The 22,082-nt window shown below is 41.2% G+C and overlaps 1 protein-coding gene across 2 annotated transcripts in view; it reads left to right on the top strand.

The window, feature by feature from the left end:
* CDYL (chromodomain Y like) overlaps window positions 1-12,837 on the top strand; it is an 84,945-nt gene extending 72,108 nt beyond the window's left edge. For both annotated transcript variants that reach the window (XM_054381675.1, XM_054381676.1), the window contains 5 exons: window positions 4,873-5,129; window positions 5,639-5,811; window positions 7,052-7,262; window positions 11,452-11,595; window positions 12,577-12,837. In XM_054381675.1, coding sequence (XP_054237650.1) covers window positions 4,873-5,129; window positions 5,639-5,811; window positions 7,052-7,262; window positions 11,452-11,595; window positions 12,577-12,735 — 944 coding nt within the window. In that variant the 3' untranslated portion in view covers window positions 12,736-12,837. The remainder of the gene's footprint in view (window positions 1-4,872; window positions 5,130-5,638; window positions 5,812-7,051; window positions 7,263-11,451; window positions 11,596-12,576) is intronic.
* Window positions 12,838-22,082: the final 9,245 nt, after the last annotated feature.

The following is a 22,082-nucleotide window of genomic DNA, read 5'->3' on the forward strand; positions in this document are numbered from 1 at the left end:
ACAATCAGGAAGTGGTTAACTTCATTTGAAAAGATAAAGTTAATGTCCACGCACCTCTCCTCCCAACAGCGAGTTTTGAGGAGGTTTCAATCCCAGTGGCAAGGGAATTGTAATGTCCAGCAGCCCATAATGTGAAGAAGTTTGACCAGTGGCTTTGGAAGACTCAGTTTGAAAGGAGAGGCCTGTGGTGTTGGGTTTGTCTTTGATGTGCTGTTGCCATTAGCAGATTAAAATGCAGAAATGCTCCTGGATTACTGAACCTGTATTTTAGAATTGTAAAGTGTAATTGTAATCAGCCTGAAAATAAGAAACCTCAGTGCAGAATCTCCTGTGTGTGGAAATGCATGGAAGTACAGTTAAATCTCTCTGGCACTTCTGCTTCATTTCCATCCGTGTTTGCTGCAGTGACATCCAAGACCGACCAGTGGTGTAGCGTCTGCCTGTTGGTCTTGTAGTGAAGCAGGAAGCGCTGCTCTAGGTCCCCGTGTTGTCCCTGAAAGTCTCTTGCCCGTTCATAGGCTTGACTACATAAGTAGTGTGTGGCATTCACATCTTGGGCTCTCTTGCCAAGCGTTTTGCCGTTCAGTTGCGCAATACTTGCCTCTCACATCACAGAAGTAATTTTCTGGTGTTTGAGTATGTCTCTGGAAGTATGAGTCATGGGAAAAGATCTACCCAAAGCTCTTGCACAAGTTAACTGACTTTTTTGGAGGCTTAATATACTCAATTGTGCTTTTTTGTTCTCCACATTGTTCACCATTATAAGGACAGAAACCATAGAATCTTACACCAGGACTTAGACATCAGAAGTGATTTTGGTTGTTTTATTTTACCTTTCCTAAGGAAAACCATTGCAGCCATTTCATCTTGTGCTGTAATGAAATACAAGGCAAGAGTGGTGGCCCCTGGACATTCCCTCTGAAGGGAATTCTTTTAAAGGAATGTAATCTGCATGGTGTGGTTTACAGGGGAGAAGCATCACAAGCATCTCTCATCGACTCCTTGTTTGGCGTGCAGCACATTTGTGTTTTTTTTCTGAAATAAAAAAAAACCCAAATTTTATGAGATTGTGAAAAATTTAGGAATCAATGTGAAACTTCTCTGAAAATGTATTTTTTCCATTTCATTAATCTTTTTTTCTCAGACTAATCACAAACCAAGTTCAGTTTCTTGCTCTTGAAACTGAAAAATCTCAAGTTGTCTTTAACTATTTCATAAAAAGCAACGTAGTGAGAGGATTAAATCACTGTTACAGGAAAGATTTAAAGTAAAATAAAACCTTGTAATTGTAGAGCACCTTCAACAAACAAGCTGCCTAATTAATCAGATTTGTAATTGGAGCTTTATTTAGTTTATTTCATAGAATGGCTTAGGATGGAAGGGACCTTAGAGATCATCTACTCCAACCTCCCTGCCATGGGCAAGGACACCTCTCAACTAGACTTGGCTGCTCAAGGCCTCATCTATCCTGGCCTTGAACACCCCCAGGGAGGAAGCATCCACAGCCTCCCTGAGCAACCTGTTCCAGACTCTCACCACCCCCGTACTGAAGAACTTATTTCTAAGATCCAGTCTAAACCTACTCTCCCTCAGCTTAAAACCATTCCCCCTTGTCCTATTGCTAGACATGCTTATGAAAAGTCACTCTCTAGCCCTCCTGTAGGATCCCTTCAGGTATTGGAAGGCAGCTATAAGGTCCCCCTGGAGATTGAACAACCCCAGCTCCCTCAGCCTGTCCTCATAGCAGAAGTGTTCCAGCCCTTGGATCATCACTGGAAGAGCACCTGGAGCCTGGAGGTCGAAAAAAAGGGCCTCAGGGCTGAATCAAGGGGAGAAGCAGAGAGAGGTGGGGACATCAGCACTGAAAGCAGCAGTTAGCCAAGAATCCCACTGTCATTGTCCAGTTTGCTAATCTGCACCTGACACCTTGGTCCAGACACCTTGGCTTTTTGAGAAGTAACTGCCTTTAGGAGTAAAAGGTGTAAATGCTATATAGTGTGATCACATATCTGCATCACTGAATGCCAGGATTTAGGGCTGGAAGAGACTTTCACCATCTCCTCCCTCCAGACTGCTCTGCAGGTGCTGTTGATTCCCCCAGATGGGTTTTAGGTGCAGGGATTCTATCAGGGTCACTGAGAAGCACCTGGAGCTGGTGGTCAAACAAAGGGCCAGCCAGTGAAGAGCCAGGAACTGTGGTATCACTGGCCAGAAACATGAGCAAGGAAGTGCAAGGTGGTGGTAGGTTCTCCTCAGTGGTTTTCTGGGGAAGCAGAAGGTAGTGATAAAGTTGGAATGCCCTTTGCATTTGTAGATGCTCTTGGGATGTCAGAAATGTTGATAATTTCCTCTGGTGATACTTGATTTTCTGTTGGGCCATTTTTGTGCATGAGGACATCTGTTTTTCTTTCAGAATGAGTTAAATTTACTTGTTGAAATGTTTTAACTGTGTCAGAGCATCCAAAGGCATGTGAAAAGGTGGAACTGCATCACAGAGCAGAGGACATGTGTCATTTTAAATGGACCATATTGCGTCTCTCTTGCTCATGGGTGCTGCCTATGTGCCTGGTTGTGCAGTATGACTGCAGAGTGCAATCAGCACTAGTTCAGCATTGAACCTGTGTGGGACTAATCCTTTGCATTTTGAAGAGGAATCCTGACTGGGAGAGGGGTTGTCCTGCAGTGCTGTTGGCGGGAAACTAATTCTGAGAATTGTTGTTTTCCCTTTATCACAAAGGGAAACCGCTTTCCAATTTTACAATTCAAGATGCAATCCCAAGTACAAATAGAGGCTGGGTGAGCAGTGGCTTGAGGGCAGTCTTGAGGACAAGGACTTGGTGGTGTCAGTTGACGAAAGTGATCTGGCAAGGTGGGCTTGCAGCCCAGAAGGCACCAGTGTGCTGGGCTGCATCGAAAGAAGTGTGGCCAGCAGGATGAGGGAGGTGATTCTGCCCCTCTACTCTGCCCTTGCATAAGAAGGACATTGAACTGCTGGAGCGGGTCCAGAGGAGGGCCACGAAGATGATCAGAGGGCTGGAGCCTCTGTCTCCTCTGTGGAGACGGCTGTGTGAGTTGGGCTGTTCAGCCTGGAGAAGAGAAAGCTTGGGGGAGACCCTGTAGAAGAAGCCTTCTAGTGCCTTGAAAGGGGCCTGCAAGAAAGCTGGAAAGGGACTTTTTACATGGAATTGTGACAGGATGAGGGGGAATGGATTGGAGCTTGAGGAGGGTAGATTTAGACTGGATATTAAGAACAAATTCTTGACCTTGAGGGTGGTGAAACACTGGAAACAGTTTCTTAGAGAGGTTGTGTATGCCCCCTCCCTGGAGGTGTTCAAGGCCAGTTTGTATAAGGCCTTGAGCAACCTCGTCTAGTGGAAGGTGTCCCCACCCATGGCAGGGTGTTTAGAACTGGGTGATCTTTAAGGTCCCTTCCAATGCAAACCATTCTATGAATCTAATTATTTGATGTAAGGGCTTCATTTCTGTCGTAAGGATATTTCTGCAATACAAGAAGAAATGTGTAAATACTCTGAACTTCTATTTCCTTTGTCCTTCTCTCGGTCTCTTACACTTCATATAGATCAAAGTGAGCAATGTTTGAATGCAGTTAAAATGTGTCTGTACTGGATATTTTGGTGACCTGTTGGTATCTTCACCGGACCCAGAAGTGTTTGAAGTGTCTTCTAAAAGAAATAAAATTAAACCCCACAGCACTGGTATTATTAGAAGTTTAAAAATAGAGCTGCTTCAGAAAGATAGTGATGATTTAAGCAAGATCCATCAGTGACATTTAATGAACAATTTATTTATACAGGGTTTAACCATACTTTGTAAGCGATGATGCACGTAGTGTTCTGAAATACCTGTCATTGAGGTAAGGGCTGAGGGTTTCCAGTGGAATTGAACAGACTCAGACCTCTGTTTTCAGGACAACGCTTCCAAAACTATCCTGTCTGGACCTGTAACACAGTCTTTTTGTAATTTTTAACCTCCTACATACACCATGACTTTAATCTCACAAATGTTCTGGAGGTTTATGTGGAGACTGTAACATACAGCTGGATTCTAGATCCAAGTGTTCCCTTAATTCCTCTTATGAATAATCATTAACTCCAAAGTGGAGTCAGAATGCTATCCCTACTGTTTCAGGAGGCATGGCCTTTTTACTGCCTCCCTTCAAACTCTGCCCATTTATGTGACTGGTAGCAAGACATGGAAGACAGAATAGACCAGAATAATGCTCTGTCTGCCAACACTAATAGCAAAAATTGTTTAGTCTCGAGAAATCTTGCATTGTCTATGAATCCATGAGCCCTTTGCTATGTATCCCTCTGAGAGTGCAGTCTGTATTTCTTCTTTTCCATTTGCCCCCTTTAAAGACTATTATACTTTATATGAGGTTGTCACTCAAGTTCTTTATTTGGCTGCTTGTAGGTGGTGTTTTCTTCTGTGTATTACTTCTCATGGTGTTTGAAACAGCTTCTGCTTTCTCCTTGCAGTCTTGGTGCTGTTAAGATAAATTAAAGATGCTGGAAAGGGAGAAAGCAGCGTGTTGGCGTGCTGCTGAAGTGCATGGGCATTAGGTACATCAAATACCTTTACCTGCCCTCTGAAGATATGATGTTTGGTGCATTTGGATTGTTGAAAATGTGTTTTCTCACAACTGTAAATTGAGTTTATTGGATCCCTTTGTCACTTTTGCTCAGTGAATGATACTTATTTCTGTTGCCTTCCAGTAAGTTGTAGGGTACTGAGTTTCATGTTCACTGTGAGTTCTTGATCTGACTGGTGTGGTTTCATGCTTATGGATTCAAAAACTGCTGAGCTAATAAAATGTAATTAAGAGAAAGTTATTGTTTAAACCCTTTTCAGGTACATCTACCTTTATGGAAGCATTAGCAGCCAATGGTACCACCAACATCCAGACATCTGTAACAGGAGTGACAGCCAGCAAACGGAGATTTATTGACGACAGAAGAGACCAACCCTTTGATAAGAGGCTACGCTTCAGTGTGAGGCAAACGGAGAGTGCCTACCGCTACAGAGACATTGTTGTCAGGAAGCAGGATGGATTCACGCACATTTTGCTATCAACAAAATCGTCTGAAAACAACTCACTAAATCCAGAGGTCAGAACAGTTCTGATTTGAGGGGAGGGATGGTGCTGAAGGAATTCCCAGTCTCTGCCTCACTCATCTCATGCCTATTATGTGTGCAGACTTGCACAGGATGAGATTCAGGCTGTTGCTGAAGTTGATCTACTGTCTCTTACAAGAGGTGTGATGATGTGTGAAGTGCAGCTTGATGTAAGCTTCAGTCTGAATGAAGGTTCTTTTTCTGACTGACTGCATATGCCACCTTCTGTCCACTCACAGAAATGCGGAACAAACGCTTCAGTTTCAGATAACATCTACCAGATCTTGTCTTAATGACTTCATTAGCTCAGTCTAATTACTTTTTTTTTCTTTCTTTCTTATTTTGGGATAATGACAAAAGATAACTTATGTGATGGTTGAGTGGATCCTAAGGAATAATTAAGGATATCAAGGATCTCATGGTGGGAGTAGGGGAAGAGAAAACAGTATGCTATTTTTAAATGATGTCATAAAAGATTGTAATGAATTTTTTTATTTTTCAGGTAATGAAGGAAGTCCAAAGTGCACTGAACACAGCAGCTGCAGATGACAGTAAACTTGTGCTGTTCAGTGCGGTCGGGAGCATTTTCTGCTGTGGTCTTGATTTTATTTATTTTATACGACGCTTAACAGACGACAGAAAAAAGGAAAGCACTAAGATGGCTGAAGCTATTAGGTATGTGAGACTGTTGCCTGTCAGCTGGGTGGTCTTCTTTGTGGACTCTGCCTTGGTTTGCCTTTTTTTTTTTTTTTTTTAATCTGAAAAGCCTCCAATTCGTCAAGATTTCAGATACTCACCTGTAGTGTCCCTGTCCCCTGTCCCTTTCTATTTGGGTTGTCGTTTTATTCATCGCAATTCTTACTACTAGAATTCAACTATGAAAACGTTTAGTATGGTGATAACGCTCCTCTGTTGAGACCAATTAAGACTGAAACAGCAGCAGGGTTAGAGGACACCTTTAACACAGAGATCTGTAAGATGGGCATTGAAGGAGTAGCTTACTCCTTCAGTGGAGCCATGGAATGATGGATGTTGTAGATCCCAATGCTAGGTATCAAACCTAATGTTTGAAAAAAATGGTCTGAACTATTACAAGCTTTAAGAATATATGTGGAAAGAAGTATGGATCTTAGAAAGACATTTTACCCAGGAGTAGCTTGTGACTTGAACACTGGTTTTGAGGGCCCACTCTGTTGGATTAGTTCTTGTATGCTTCCAAGGTATCTATCTTCCTTCAGAGACCTCTGCTGGGTGTTATTGATGTTCATGTCTCCGAAACATGAGACATGTAAAGCCTGTTTCTTTGAGGCACAGCTAGCTCATAGAGATGGCAAGTAGTGTGGAGACGTTTCAAAAGAAGTTTTTCTGTCATTCTGTGTAAAAGACATTCATGCAGTGGCTTCAGACATGGTCAGGAGACAGAGTTCTTAACACTAAGCTTCTGTTGCTAGTTTAATTCAGGCCTTTCCAGAAGCCTGTTTTGTCACCTATGATTGTTAATAAAATGGATAAAGTTAACTTAAAATAGTGCTAATTTTTTAATACATGCTGGAGATAGTCCCTTCTGCAGTATTCAGCCATGATTAACATTACCTGAAGTCTTCAGCTAGACTTCATGCCACTGCTCACCGACCTCTGAAGCAGCCATTCAGACATTTTTCTAGCCCACCTCAAGGTCTGCTCATCCATCAGCAGCTTGTCTGTGAAAGTCTTACAGAAGAGTGCTGCAAGCCTGTCTAGGTAGCCACTAGCCACTGCACTCTCCCAAGCCACTGAGCCAACCACCTCATTGCAGAATGTTGTCAGGTTGGTTTTGAGCATGATGCCACTGTGGAGCTGAATCAGTGCTGAGTTTTCAGGGGCTGTTTGACTCTTTGTCTATATGTAGTGAGTGCCTGTTTCTGTTTCTCTTTAGGAATTTTGTGAATACTTTTATTCAGTTTAAGAAGCCTATCATTGTAGCAGTAAACGGCCCAGCCATTGGACTCGGAGCATCTATATTGCCTCTGTGTGACGTGGTCTGGGCTAACGAGAAGGCTTGGTTTCAGACACCTTACACTACTTTTGGACAAAGTCCGGATGGATGTTCATCACTTACATTCCCCCGGATAATGGGCCTGGCTTCTGTAAGTAGCTTGCAGGGTAGGGGCTGGCAGCTTCACAATGCAGTTGGGATAATTTATCCAGCGTGATTGCAGGACTTTTTACTTTTGCTGTGTTGCCTTTTCTTCTTTCCCCCCCCCCCCCCTTTTCTTTTTCTCTCTCTCATGAAAACTTTTCATGAGAAACCAGCATTTACAGCTTCTCTGCTCCATGCTGTTACAAAGTAGTCCTCATCTGGGTGCACAGAACAAAGCAGACAGAGGACCTAGTCCCACATCATGGGCACCCTTAACCCTGCTGGGGGCAGAAGGGCTGTGTCCTGAGTACATGGATATGCCTTCCCTGCCCTGTGAGGATGAGCCACCAGTACCTTGTGCTTAGTGCAGCATCAGAGTGTAGCAGATACAAGCTGGTGTGTTATGCAGGAAGTACTCTGAAGGATTTGGTTCTTCGATTTGTGGGTTTTTTTGGTTTTTGTTTTGTTTTGTTTTTTCCCTGCTTTGCTGTTTGCTAGTTTTGCTAGTAGGGAAGTAAAGGTAATGCTTTGCACTGGTGCTGAAAACAAAAGCCACGTGTCCCTTAGTATCCCATTTCTCAATTTCCAGTTAGATGAAAGAATCAAATATAACAAAAAGTTACATAACAATCTCCTACCTATTTTCCTGTTTTCTATTTTTTATGCTGAGTTATTTGACAACTGCTAGACCTACACCCCATTCCAGTTTGAAGCTGAACAGTAACAGTATGAAACAAGTGCTTGTTGTAATGTTTTTCATACATTACTGTTTGCTATAAAAGCCAGATTTTCCTTGTATGATTGATTAGTGATTTACAGAGACAGATATTGATATATTGAAACCATCAGTTGAGCAGATCTAATGACTAATTGTGTGATGTCTGGATGTAGTTATTAGAACAGAGCAGATATCTGAAATAGGTCAACAGTTATTAGAGTATCTTTAATATCTTAGTGTGGTACAAACTACTGACTGTTCCTTTCCCTTTTTATTTGGCCATCTGTCCATCTGCCCATCCATTCCTCCATCCATTCCATCCATCCCCCTCCTTTAGAGACTTGTGGTTGTTACTTTCCATTCCTCCAGAAGTTGTATAAAAACACAAGAAGCTCTTCCCTAGGACACTTGTTCATGTGTGTTTGTGAATGCTCATTTTTCAGTAGAGAGACTTACACTTACACAGGTCCCAGTGACAACAGTTCCATGATATTCCGAACAAAAAGGGAAATGTTTGAATATTTTCCTTGACCCTCTGCAGTACAGCAGTGTCAGGACTCTAGGGGACAAGGTTGAGCTTTAAGCAGTAGGTTCAATGAAATATATTCTGAATCTAGACTAACAGATTTGATAAAGTAGCACATTTTCTGTCTGTAAAAAAGAAAAGTCAGGAGAAAAAAGAGCCTCGCATGTGTGAAATGAGAAGCATTCAGGGGAAAAAACCAAAATACATAAAGAATTAAGGCTTCTGCATGATAACAATGGGTTATGCAGTATTAGTGTCCCCCATAACTCCTGTAAGTCAGATTCAGAGCAGTCTTTTGTTAGCAGCAGGTATGCACAAATATTCAATTGCAAGGATGGCAGCACCTTCCCTACCAGGTGAGGCCTGTCATGGAGGTGGGATTTTACACAGAATGCATTCAGCAGGGCTAATGATTATAAGAAATCTGAAGCCCAGACCTTAGGTTTCAAAACTGTATGGGAAATACCAGGAGTTTTTGAAAGTTTCTTACACTCACTTTTTGAAGACAATCTGTCTTAGAGATGATGGTGATGTCTGCTTGGGGAGAAATGGTAGTGTGTGCCTGCTGTGCAGTTTTTGGTCTGGATTTCTGGTCCTGAATGTCAGTTAGCACAGGAGAGGTGTGATCAGCTCCACAGCTTGGGTTTCCCTGCTGGTCTCCAGCACATGTGGCAGTATTTCTTATGTTTTACTGTCAGTCATGAGGGATTTGCATTTCTGTAGTGCCCTGGGAGCCTCAAAAGACTCAGTGCTATAAAACAGACCAGAGGAGGTCCCAGTAGTTGCTTTGTAGAAGGAAAAATACTGAGCAGAAAATAAAAGTTGTAAACAAGAATCTTCTATCACTTAAATATTTTTATCATTGTTATTTCTATTGCAGTGCTTAGAAAGTAACCATGAGTGTGTAGTGTTTACCACAGCAGGTATGAGTTTATAGGATTAAAACTTCAGTAGTTCTCTGCAAGTACTGCATTAGAGCTGAGATAACCCCGCACCATTATCAGTTGAGGTTTCTCACATTCAGGAGAACTCTGCAGCTGCAATGAGTTTTAGGAAAAGGTTTTTCTAGCATTCATTTTTATCCTTATTCCCAGAGATACCTGTGAAGAAGATATAGAGCTGACCAGCTGACTTAAATTTCTGCCTTTCATAGCTCCCAGTTAGGTTCACTTCATGTTTTGATCTTTGCTAGAAATGCTAAGTAGCTTTTCAAGTACTTTTGGAAGAATTTTTTTTCTTCAGTAAGATTGATTCACATTTTTGTGAATCTTCAGTAAGATTGATTCACACACTTGTGTATATCACTGGTTTTTGTAGTGTTTCAGGTTAGTATCATTCACACAACCTGGAAAATGAGGAGGTTTAGTTGTGCTTATTAAGGAACCTGGTCTGTTTGATGTGACTGTCACAGAAGGGAGAACTACAGGGTGTACAATTTGTATTCTTAGCTTGAGGTTTGTTTTAGTTAAAACTAATGCATGTGAATCACAACTTTCCGTATTAACTTGAGAGATGTGCTGAAGATAAAGAGATGTTCAAGGCTCTTTTATAGAATATTTATTTCCTTTCACATGCCCAACTAGACAGGAGTTAGCAACTGACCTGTCAGTAGAACCCAGGTTCTGTATTCCATTACAAAGAGGCGAATAATAGACTCCCTAAGCTTTCAAATGTCTTCTCTCTAACGTGGCAGTGCTAGGAACATTACTGACAGCAATTGCATAAGAGAAAGTTGCTTTAATAATTACCAAAATATTCCAGAATTTGGACAAAGTTCAGAATTTTGTCCTCAAAATGCATCATCTTGTCAGGTCTGGGTGTGTTTTATAACAGACTTACTTCCCATATCCCAAGAGTCCAGTGATGGCTTTGCCATATCTCCAATGTCATTAGTCATTAAGAAAGAGTAAAATTTATTTTTTTATCATTGTTTTTGAGGATGACAGTTACTCTTTTTTATTTTACACTTGCTGTTTCTGTGCAGATGTCACTGCAGAGTTTAACTTCGCTCTACCTTTAGTGAAGATTCTTAGAAAATGTAGATAGTCGTAGGATGAAGTTTTAGTGGGGAAGGTTATAAATAGTGAGGTGTGATAATTACAGATCAAAAAGCTATACAGCATTGGAGTTCACCTCATTGCACGGCCTGTGGTACTCTGGTTTGGACCTTTACACCTTGTGGAGGGATTTATCAGTTCAATATTGAACTCCTGAATGGAATGGGAATGTTTGCGCTCTGCGAATTTGATTGGAAATGGGAGTCTCTCCTGCTCCCCTCAGTGGGTTTGCAGGTCACATTCTAAGCTGATACAGTTATTTTAAATGTTGCATCATAACTAGAATACTGCTGAAGACTTTTGAGAAGTGCTGAAAACATTTGAAACCTGAATTGATGGGTTTTCAGTATTAAAAAGCTTTTTAGTTGCAAAACATGTAACTACTTTCCTACCAAGACTGGCAGTTCTCAGGACATCTCCTACCAGAACTGGGTTAGCTTTGGAGTTTAGAGCTAATGTAGATGTTTAGCAAAGATGTAATTGCTGCAACTAATACTCTGTTGTAAAGGGCAAGCTGACGTGTTCCTTGCTGTTTTACAGATCTGCCAGGCACTCTAACCTATTGCCACATACACAGTTAACCAAGTCAGCAACACTGCAGGACAGCTAGAGCTCATGAACAGTCATGACTGGGAAATGACAAAAGGCAGTTTCACCTTTAACCCCTAATCACAGAGCTCCGTGTTTTTATACCTACTGCTGTAGTGTAGCCAACAGCACCGACCAGCTGGCTGTAGGCAAGTCCTTTTCTTTATTCATTAAAGTTGGAAGAGCTGTAATAAACCCACTGCAAACAGCACAGGCATTTTCCTCCTTTGTTTTGAACATTTTTTTTCCTTTAATGAGTTTTTGTCTCATTACATTTCATACCAGAAGTAACTTTTTATCCCTTCAGGCCAATGAAATGTTGTTCAGTGGGAGGAAGTTGACGGCGCAGGAGGCTTGTGCCAAAGGACTCGTCTCTCAAGTGTTTTGGCCAGGAACATTCACACAAGAAGTAATGGTTCGAATTAAGGAGCTTGTCACATGTAATTCAGTTGTAAGTTCCCTTTCTTCTTACAATACATTTTATGATGAGATTAATAAGAACTAATCTAAGTGTTATCAAATTATCATTGTCTTCTGCTTAAAGGAAAAAATAAAAGACCGTTTTCATGAAGCAAGGACTCCAGTTTAGGATAGCAGTGTCTTTTAACACATCCTTATGTATCTTCTTTTTTCTGGGTTTGGAGGATCTAGCTTTGTATCTGACTCTCTACCATGTGCCACAGTACCTGATGCCCAAAAACCAGCTCTGGGGCTCTTCAAGGTTTTTTTTGGTTTTAACAGAATTAGAGTAGGTTGGGGCTTAGGCAACTAAGTGTAAACAGTTGCCCTGAGAATTTCATGGAGATCTTGAGTAATCTTGAGTTGTAATTTAATGCCTTGAGTCATAACTTAAACTACCAAGGAAATAAATGCAGTCTTTGATACTATGTGGAACTTACAGTTCTAGGAGTAAAGCCTTGTGCATCAGTGACTGTGTGCACCATGGGCAGCTACACAAGGTCACTAAAACTGCCACCAGCTGATGCTCTTTTTGTGAACAAAAGATGAAATACAAATCAACTGTTCTATGCATTTGATGTTCTAGAATTTGAAACATGAATTGTTTTATAAATTGAAAAGCAAACAGGGTTTTCAGTCCACTTGAAATGCTCAAGAGATTCAAAGTGTGCTTGGCTGTTAGAGCAGTTCTGGATAGCAGTGTTATGATCAGCTGTCACAAAAATGAGTTACCAGTATGAACAAACATATTATTCCACTTCTTTTGTGCACTTGTAAGTTGTGGTGGTGCAGGGTAAAGGAAATCCTTTGTGATGCTACAAGAGGCTGAGAAACATTTCCTAGGGTCAGAGCATGTCCATGAACTGATACACTTAAGCTCATAATCAGCTTCAGGGTTTGTCCATACAAACCTGTAACTGCCTGTGTTGCTCAGTTCTCATCTTGTACTAACCCACCTCCTTTATTGGCCCAGGTACTTGAAGAATCCAAAGCTTTAGTACGTAACATCATGAAGGTGGACTTGGAACAAGCAAATGAAAAGGAGTGTGAAATTTTGAAGAAGATCTGGGGCTCAGCACAAGGGATGGACTCGATGTTAAAATACCTGCAGAAGAAAATCGATGAGTTCTGATGAGGTGCCCATTGACACTGGAATTGTACATCTTGGACATGAGGGCAAACAAGAGATGCCCATTTCTAAAACCTATATAAACTAACCCCTGGCTCAGCTTGGGAACAGGAGTGGATTCCCCCTCCCCTTCTATTGTCAAGGGGTTTCAAAGTACTGTATCAGTTAAATTTGAACAAAACTCCTCTCTCCCTGATTGTTACTTATAGGTATATGTACACACGTCTGTGTGTGCATATGTGTCTTTTTATATATATATATAATGTCCTATGTGTGAGAGTGTGTATGTAGACACACACACACAAGCTAAAACCCGATAGAGTGCACTACCAAACATCTCTCTAAAGGCTCTAGTTTTTGTTACCCTTGGCTAGTACTGTATCAATAGAGAATGAATTAAAAAGTAACCGGTGTTGCATTATTTTCCGTGTGGCAGGGAAGTCTGGAATAATGCTTTTCTTTTACATGAGCATACAGAACTGAAACGGGTATCAGCCAGCCCTCGCTTCCACTGCCCTACGAGTCAGCTCAGACACCAGGCCTTGTCTCTGAAGAAGGTTGAAATACCTCAAGTAAAGGAACAGTCTAAAATTGTTGGGAATTCAACCCTAGTAAGATTAAATGGCGTCCATCCCCCAAAAGAGAGTGTGCTCAGGATTAAGGCTAAGAAAACACTCTGTCCGTTTTGGGGGGATGTAGAGAGGGGTGGGAGGAAGTGGGAAGGAATATGTCTAATTCTTACCCAGACAGCATGAAGAAACCACTGTCTCTTGGGGAAGGGGAAGTGGGAGGGAAATGAAAGGGGGAAGAAAAAACAAACACACAAAACCTTGTTTTGCAGTATTAGTGAATCACTGAATATCTTATGTATGAATATCCTAAGTTATAAGTTAGTTTTAGTGAGGGTTTTGAATAGTTCTTCTCTGGGGTTGGTTTTTTTTTTTTGGTTTTGGGTTTTTTTAGTTTTTTTTTTCTATACGTAAGTGCTTCTGTTGCTGGGTGAGAATACTACTTCATACACAGTTTGGATCTGGGGTTTGGTTCTTTTTTCCTATTTGCTGGTTTAATTGATGTATTACACCAAAAATGCATTTTATGTTCATAAATTTTAGGTTCACGTAGAATATATTATTTAATAAGTTAAAATTCTTTTGGCACACTATTAAGTAAAAAAAAAACCAAAACAAAAAAGAAAAAAAAGAAACAACAAAACTCCTTTAAAAAAAGCCTACCTTATATTAGATGTTTAATGTTCTTTGTCTATGCTTTTTTATTATTTTAAATATACACTATATCCAGTATGGTGTAAAAGAGTGCCCTGTGTAAATAGACCTATTTTGCATTCCTTTCAGGAGTGGTTCTTGATTCCTGACTGCAGATATCTGTTACTACTTAGGTATCTGTGCTTGCAATCTTATTGAATGTATTATGAAGAATGGAGAAAAAAAAAAAAGAAAAAAAAATTATTTTTGTACAGTTTTGAAGTTTTTACTTGGAACTGACCCACCTCCCCTTCTCAGTGGAGAGCTATACAGTGTGTAAATCTGCCTTTACCTTGGATTGGTACAGTATTTTTGCATCTGTGGGACCGACTTTTTTGTTCTAGTAGTTTGAACTATATATAAACTGTACAATCTGTAAAGTTTTTATAGAATAAATATTCAGCTGTGAAAATGGTTAAATAAAACTAATATTTCTTAACACATTTTAAATGTGGCTCTCTCCTAGTTGTCTCTTCCCAAAAAAAACATTTCAGTTCTAAGTGTTGCTTAAACAAGTCTGGCAAATTCAGGACTTCAGTGTTGTATTTTCTTACATGTATATAAGCTCTTAATTCCCTTCTGTCTTTCTTTAAAGAGTAGACAGGTATACTTTTACTCCTCCCAAAAGAGTAAAATAAAACACTCTCATTGAATTGGAGAGAAATACAGAATTGTATTCAAAAAATATACAGAAAAATACAGAATACATGAGTCCTTAACACCCAATACATATCCCAAAAGAATACAAGATACATGAAAACTTCCAAGACTAAACCAAAGGGCCCACTGATCTTTTTTTCTGTACTTCCATTAGGCTTAAACAGGCCAAAATTGCACAGCACAAATTAGTGAGGCCTCTGAAGGCCACAAACAGGCCTGAGATACTCCCCCATGTCACCAGACAAATCCTCCTGTCAGAGAGCAGACAGGAGGGAGAGGAGAAAGGAGCACAAGAAACTGACTCTGCAGCCAGTTTTATAGGAATGCAGGCATTATGGGAATGAAATAGAAAAGATTACACTTTCTGGTGTGTATCTTCTAGACTGTCCAGTCCTCCTGGAAGACTTTTCTATGGTTTAAGACATCCCACTGCCTTAAACCCATGACACCTTCAAATGAAAACTTGAACAGGTGGATGGGAAAAAGACACAGGAAGTCATTCAGCTCTTAATTTTGTAACAGCTCTAGAAGCACACTCACTAACTGTTTCTTTGCAATCTCTTAAAAACGGGTAATTATCCTCCAATGCTTTGGTGAGGTGAGAATTCCTTAGCTGAGTTTGACTTGAAGGGATCTTTCCTTCTCCCTTTTGTTACCTACAAGTTCTGTAATGTTGGACTTTTTGGACTTTATATAAATTTGAGTTAAAGGTCCCTTTTCTGGCACCTGTAAGAAACATTTGGGCACAGATTGCATCTATTTCAGCTGGAGGATTATTGAGACTTTCCTTAAAACAGGAAAAAACTCCAATGTTTACAGGACTGGATCTAGAGAATCAAAGCAGTTGAAGGTGGGGGTAGTTCAAATGGAAAAATAATTCTAGATGATTCATTGTCCATCAGTCAGGCTGTTACACTGCCTACAATGTACATATTGAGAAGTGACTATGTGAATGCCTGTCACGGACTGGAAGAAGTCCTTGGTTTAGACAAAATCATGGACACTATCAGTGTCACTGTGCAATTTCCCTAACAATATTAAAAGTAACTAACTTTATGCTCTTGTTCAAAAATAAATATTGCATACATATTTTGTCTGTGTTCAGGACACTGCTTCTTTTGGAAAAGCCTGTCCTTTTCAATATAGGTCAGTAAAAATACCCTTTCTGCTTGAAAGTGACCATGAAGTCTGGCTTAGTCTTTGCAAAACAACGACAGAATAGGCAGAAAAACTATAGACTTCTAGAGCAAGCAAGAAGGCCCAAGGGATTAAAACCTGACTAAAGACAATTGTAAATGAGTGTCTTCAAGACTTTTCTTCACAAAATCTCTCTCTAGCCTCTCAGTGCTGATGCTTAGGTATGTATGGCATTGCACAGGTAAACTGACCTGGTGTCAGATGTCGCCTCTTATGGATGACAACAGCTGTTGCCACACAGCTCTGATGGCCACAGGAGAAGCACAGGCAGGCAGCTGGAGCCAATGGTACTTCCAAGACACCCTCCTTGGAGTCACAGCCTCACAGAAACAGTGGGACTTCAAAATGTCTTTTCTACCTTGATTCTGGGTAAAGTACCTGGAGAATTTCAAAATATCATGAATTGTGGGACCCGGGTACAATGTAAGACCATACAATTGGTACTTTTGATGATGCTTCAGAGAACTTCCATATAGCTTTATTTTATAAGAAGGAAAACATATTTCTCCTTCAGGCATGAAGGGCAAATCAATATACCACGTGTTTGAGGGTCAAGTCTACTCTGTAGCTAACAGAAGTAGGAATATAAAATTGAGCTAGCTTTAGCTGCAAGGCAACTGTCAGTGCTGGTGCTGAAACTTTAAAATAGCACGGGAGTCTTGATAATGTAGTGTAATGGTTTGAGCTGTATCATATATAGATACATATATATCCCACACTATTCTGAGCCATGCTGGCTGCGAGGTGTGATACTCGAGTGATGTGTAGTTAGTGTCTGGGGGCGCTGGGCTCTCTCTGGTTTCGTTTTTCATGTGGCATGGCTTCCTCTACAAGTTTCAGTGCCTCCCCTATCTCTTTTGGTGTAATCTGATATCCCTGAAATAGAGTAGTAAATCATTTTGTGTAACAACTAAAATTCTCCACTTTCCTTCTTTTTATCTCCCACCAGTGGGGGAAAGGGAGAAAGGGGCAGGGGGAAGCAGTCAGGTTAACCCATGTGTGAACCTGCTAAGTGTAGGAATCTCTCTGACTTCCTAGTTCTCCCTGACACAGGTAATATCTTGGGCACTAGCAAAAAGCAAAGTGACAGGCATTAGCACCTGGACTGTGCTGGGGCCATAAAGTACACTTTTCCCACCATAACTACACTACATTCATATTTTTGGAAGTAAATAAAAGAACCTTTCTCCTGGGCAGGAAGGAGTACCAGAGAGCCATAGGCTGAATGATGGACTTGGATCTGTTTGTAATCAACCTATGTGCACTTAACCACAACTTTCTGCTGATGCATTAGTTTGAGCAAAAATAGAAAGCAGACTAGGGTCTTAGCTCAACTGGTAAACTAATCTACAACAGGTATTTTGGGGTAAAGTGAACTCACCAGGTATTTTGGGGTAAAGTGAAAGGTCTTTTCCTTGTTTAAGCTTCCTTATTTGCACAAATCCAGGAGTTGAAGCAGTTTCCTTCAGGGAGTCCTTCATTGGTTGCTGACACTGCTGTAAGACATCTCTGTGCTTCAGAAGCTGTGCTATTATCAATCAGAAAACAAGGTTCAGTGGAATTAAATCATCTTTTTTAGGTAAGATTGATTTCTTTGAGTCAGGTGTGCTGACAAAGAATAGTCGAACACATAGTGCTGAGCTATTAAATTCTTGACTACACATACTTCAACCTAGTAGATAAAACAGGACTGCAGCCATTGAGGAAATGAGGCAGCAAACATAACCTCCACTCTGGACTTCCAGAGGGTAGAATTCAGATTACTTAAGGAACTAACTCAGAAGGTGCCTTGGGAAACAGCCCTTAAAAACAAAGGGGTCCAGGAAGGCTGGACCTACTTTAAGAAAGAAATCTTGAAGGTGCAGGACAGACTGTCCCAATGTGCCAGAAGAGGAGCTGATGGGGTAGGCGGCCTGCCTGGATGGGCTATGAGCTTCTGAACAAATTAAGGGAAAAATAGAGGGTGGTATCACCTTTGGAAAAAAGGGGAGGTAACCCAGGAAATGTTTAAGGAGGTTGCTAGGTCCTGTAGGAAAAAAGAGAAGCAAAGAACATAGACTGGCCACTGCTGTGAAGGACAGTAAAAAATGTTTCTATAAATATATTAATGGCAAAAAGAGGGGCAAGGACAACCTCCACTCCTTAGCAGGCATGGAAGGGAATATAGTAACAAAAGACAAGGAAAAGGCAGAGGTACTTAATGCTGCCTTTGCCTCAATTTTCAATAGTAGGATAGGTTGTCTTCCAGACAGCTGGCCTCCTGAGCTGGCAGATGGAGTCAGGGAGCAGTATAGTACCAATGTAATGCAGGAGGAAGAAGTTAGAGACCTGCTGAGCCACTTGGATCCCCACAAGTCTATGGGACCAGATGGGATCCATCCTAGGGTAATGAGAGAGCTGGCAGATGAGCTTGCTAAACCTCTCTCCATCATTTTTCAACAGTCCTGGCTCACTGGTGAGGTCCCAGATGACTGGAAGCTGGCCGGTGTGATGCCCATCCACAAGAAGGGCCAGAAGGAGGAGCCAGGGAATTACAGGCCTGGCAGCCTGACCTCAGTGCAATCACACAGCACCTACAGGATGGCCAAGGGATCAGGCCCAGCCAGCACGGATTTAGGAGGGGCAGGTCCTGCCTGACCAACTTGATCTCCTTCTATGACCAAGTGACCTGCCTGGTGGATGTAGTCTGCCTGGACTTCAGCAAGGCCTTTAGTGGATTAGATGGTGTTGGGTGATAGGTGCTGATGATGTTGAAGATATTTTCCAACCTGGTTAATTCTGTGTCCGTGTAACTGTGTAAAACATTTCTGGCCAAGTGGAGAGAAGAAACTTTCTTCAACAGACAGAACCTATACCCTACCACGGTTTGCTGGCGCAACTTGAGGTGCTTCAGATCCATCTGGGACATGACAAGTATGCTTCTGAAGGGAGCAGAAGGGAGGAGATACCTCAATGTGATTACAGTTTGCTTTATGATTTTCCATCCTAAGGAACTGCCAGCACTACTGTCTTACAGAACTGTAGCACAGGCTGAGTTGACAACTTCAAGTCATGCAGCATGACAGCTCGGTTATACCAAAGATGCCACTCAAGAATTTTCTTTTCAAAGAGAACTACTACGAGGAGAGCTTCTGAGCCATCCTGTTCTGTACAGCCCTTCAGATTTCTCTAGAAAATATTTCATTCACATGTCTCTGCATTTTTTTCTTACTATTCATGAGACATGACTGGCAGATTAAGTCATGCATCAGACTTACTAACAAGCAAACCCCAAATATAATTAACTCTTGAAGTACTCACAGGATGAAGGAGTGGTTTGCACACCGAGATTCTGAAATGCAATACAAAATGAGAAGCTGGCAATGGAGTACTTTAGGTCCTTCTCACACCTCCTGCACAGGGAAAAATGCTACAAATAAGGGGAATTAGAAATCACCAAGAAGTATCAGGTAAGAAGCCATGAAGAAAACCGCAAAGAAAAAGTTATTCATTCAAAGAAAAAGAATGTATTTATTTCTCTGAGGATAAATGCAACTGCAATACTCAACCAAAATAAACGTTTACATGCCTTTTATAGTACCTGAAACTATTGCTTTGGCCTCAGCAGCTCTTTGCCATTTTGCCTCAATCAATCTGAACAGAAATCCAGCTACTAGTGGTCACACTGAATGTAGCCAAATGGGCTACTCAAGAAGACAATACATAGTGTGCACCTTTATGTCCAACATAAGGCATCTTTACTGTATTTACTCTGGATACAACTTACTAAACACACACTATGGAGCAACTACCTAACTCTGCAAGGTAAGAAGTGAATTCACAATGCTGTAATAACCCACTATTTCCTGGACACTGCTTTCCAAAACTTATTCATTATAACCCTTTACTTCTGTATCTGGCCAAACGTTCTTGTATGGATTTGGCTGAGCTGGAATTAATTCTCCTCAAAGCATCCTTCTAGTGCTGTGTTTTGCAGCAGTAGTTGATAACACAGCAGTGTTTTGGCTACTGCTGAACAAGCATCCAGGCTGTGTTCTTCCAACATTTCCCTGCCCCAAGAGTATACTGAGGGGTGGCAAGATCTGGGGAGGGGTCACAGCTGTGCCAGCTGACCCAAACTGGCCAAAGGGGTATTCCATGCCGTATGATGTCAGCTCAGATACAAGAACAAAGTGAAAGAAGGAAGTTGGGGGAGATTCATCCACTGTGTCTGTCCTCCAAAGGAACCACCAAGAGGAGAGAGCCCTGCTTCCTGAGACCAGCCACCGTCCTGCTGATGGGAAGTAGAGACTAACATCTCTCTCTGCCTTTGCTTCTGCACAGTCTATTGCTTTTGCTTATCATTATTATCAAATTGCTTCTATCTTATTCTGACTTTTGTTACATTTTCCCCTCTCCCCTGTCCATTTAAAAAGGGGAGTGATAGAGCAGCTTTGGTGGGCATTTGACGCTAGCCAGAGCCAAACCACCACAGTTCTGACTGCTAGAAAAAAAACAGAGTATGAACAAACTTCAAAGCCCTCCTTTGTCTTCCCTGCCTCCCTCTTATTAATTAATTTTCACTAAATTCACTGTACCATCTGTCTCTTTAGGAAAAGGCTCTCCCTGAGGCCACCCTCAAAGTCACCTCAATCATGTGTTGGGCAAACTACCTGCTGCCAGTAGCACCTGTGAAGTCCTAATACAACATTTAGGAATTCACTGGACTTGTCAAGTTGGACTATAATCTTCAATCAAATGGTATCATTAAAAACAACAAAACAGACCTACAACTACCTACTAAGCCTCAAATAATGGACATGCAGACACTGCTACAGTAATCATGCCTACATTACACAATGTAAAGTGAAAATGATGAAGTTTTCTTTCTATGCTCAAATGTAAAATGACAGACATCCACAGATTTCTTCCCTTTCTGCTCCACCCACCTCTCCCCATGGGCTTTTATGCTCACCAAGAACGGAGGAGCTTTAAGACGGAAACCTGATAAACCCTGAATTTCTGTGCTGGAAGAATTATTTTAGATGCTAAGTAAGAGTCAACAAAAATTAAAACAATGCAAAGCTGGAAGTTTTTAAACTGGAGAATCCCTTGAGTCAAGGGATCAAAATAAGAAAGTAAAAGGATAGCCATTTTGTTCACTATTTTTTCTGCTTGCTAGGCTCCTCAAGATCAATTGTCAAAATAGGGAGTCTGGAAATTTAGCTTTGTGATCTCAAGAGCTGGGCTGCAACACTCACAGATGTATTTTCTGAAGCCAGCATTGTATTGTGTCTGGGAATAACTGAAGTCACACTTTAATTTTTGAATGCTTCTGAAGGAATTACATGTTCATTCATGCTGACAGAAGATTGTATTCTGAAGAGAAATGAAACAAGTCCATGCATCCAAGGGAAGAGAAAGAGAAAAGTCAGGTTCTGACATCAATTTTCTTCAAGCAAAATAAGCCACAACAGCCAGTCTGATGGATGAACTGGAGGCAATGACAAATACCTCAAAGCCTGAAAATACATGAGGAGTTTCTGCACATCTCTGGTTGGCCTGTATTAAAACGCCATTCAGCTCCCTCACTGCACTTCCTAACAGCAGGACAGGTCCACCAATGCTCATGTGCTAAGTTAATGCTCTGGGAGGAAAACCCACTGAACAAGGGAAGTGGTACATCTGCCTCTAGACAGTTCTTGACACAGAGGCATTACAAATGCAATTTTGCCACTGAACCAGTTATCATCTGTTCTCAGCATGTAGAGAAAAATCTGGTAAATTTGCTTTGATTTCTGAACTTTCAACCTCCAATAAGTAAAACAGTAATCTGTAACACAACATATGTATCTTACAAATAAGCCATATATAAATTGTACAAAAGTTCCTGAGAGAGGTTGGTTGGGTGAAAATAAAGGTAGTTTTGCCAATGTCTAGAAAAACACATGCATGGAGTTCCTGAGTTTACATTCAGAAGAGCTCTGTATCCTAACGTGTTGATCTGGAAACTCCCTGATGGAAAATTTCTGGCCAGCAATACATAATAACCTGACATGCCAAAATTATTTCACAGAATCACAGGAACGTTCAGGTTGGAAAAGACCCTCAGGATCACCGAGTCCAACCGATAACCCTACTCCACATAGTTCACCCCTAAACTGTATTCCCAAGCACCATGTCTAAATGACCTTTAAACACATCCAGGGTTGGTGACTCAACCACCTCCCTGGGCAGCACATTCCAGTGCCT

The sequence above is a fragment of the Indicator indicator genome, chromosome 6, assembly GCF_027791375.1.
Source record: "Indicator indicator isolate 239-I01 chromosome 6, UM_Iind_1.1, whole genome shotgun sequence".
NCBI classification, from domain to species: Eukaryota; Metazoa; Chordata; class Aves; order Piciformes; family Indicatoridae; genus Indicator; species Indicator indicator.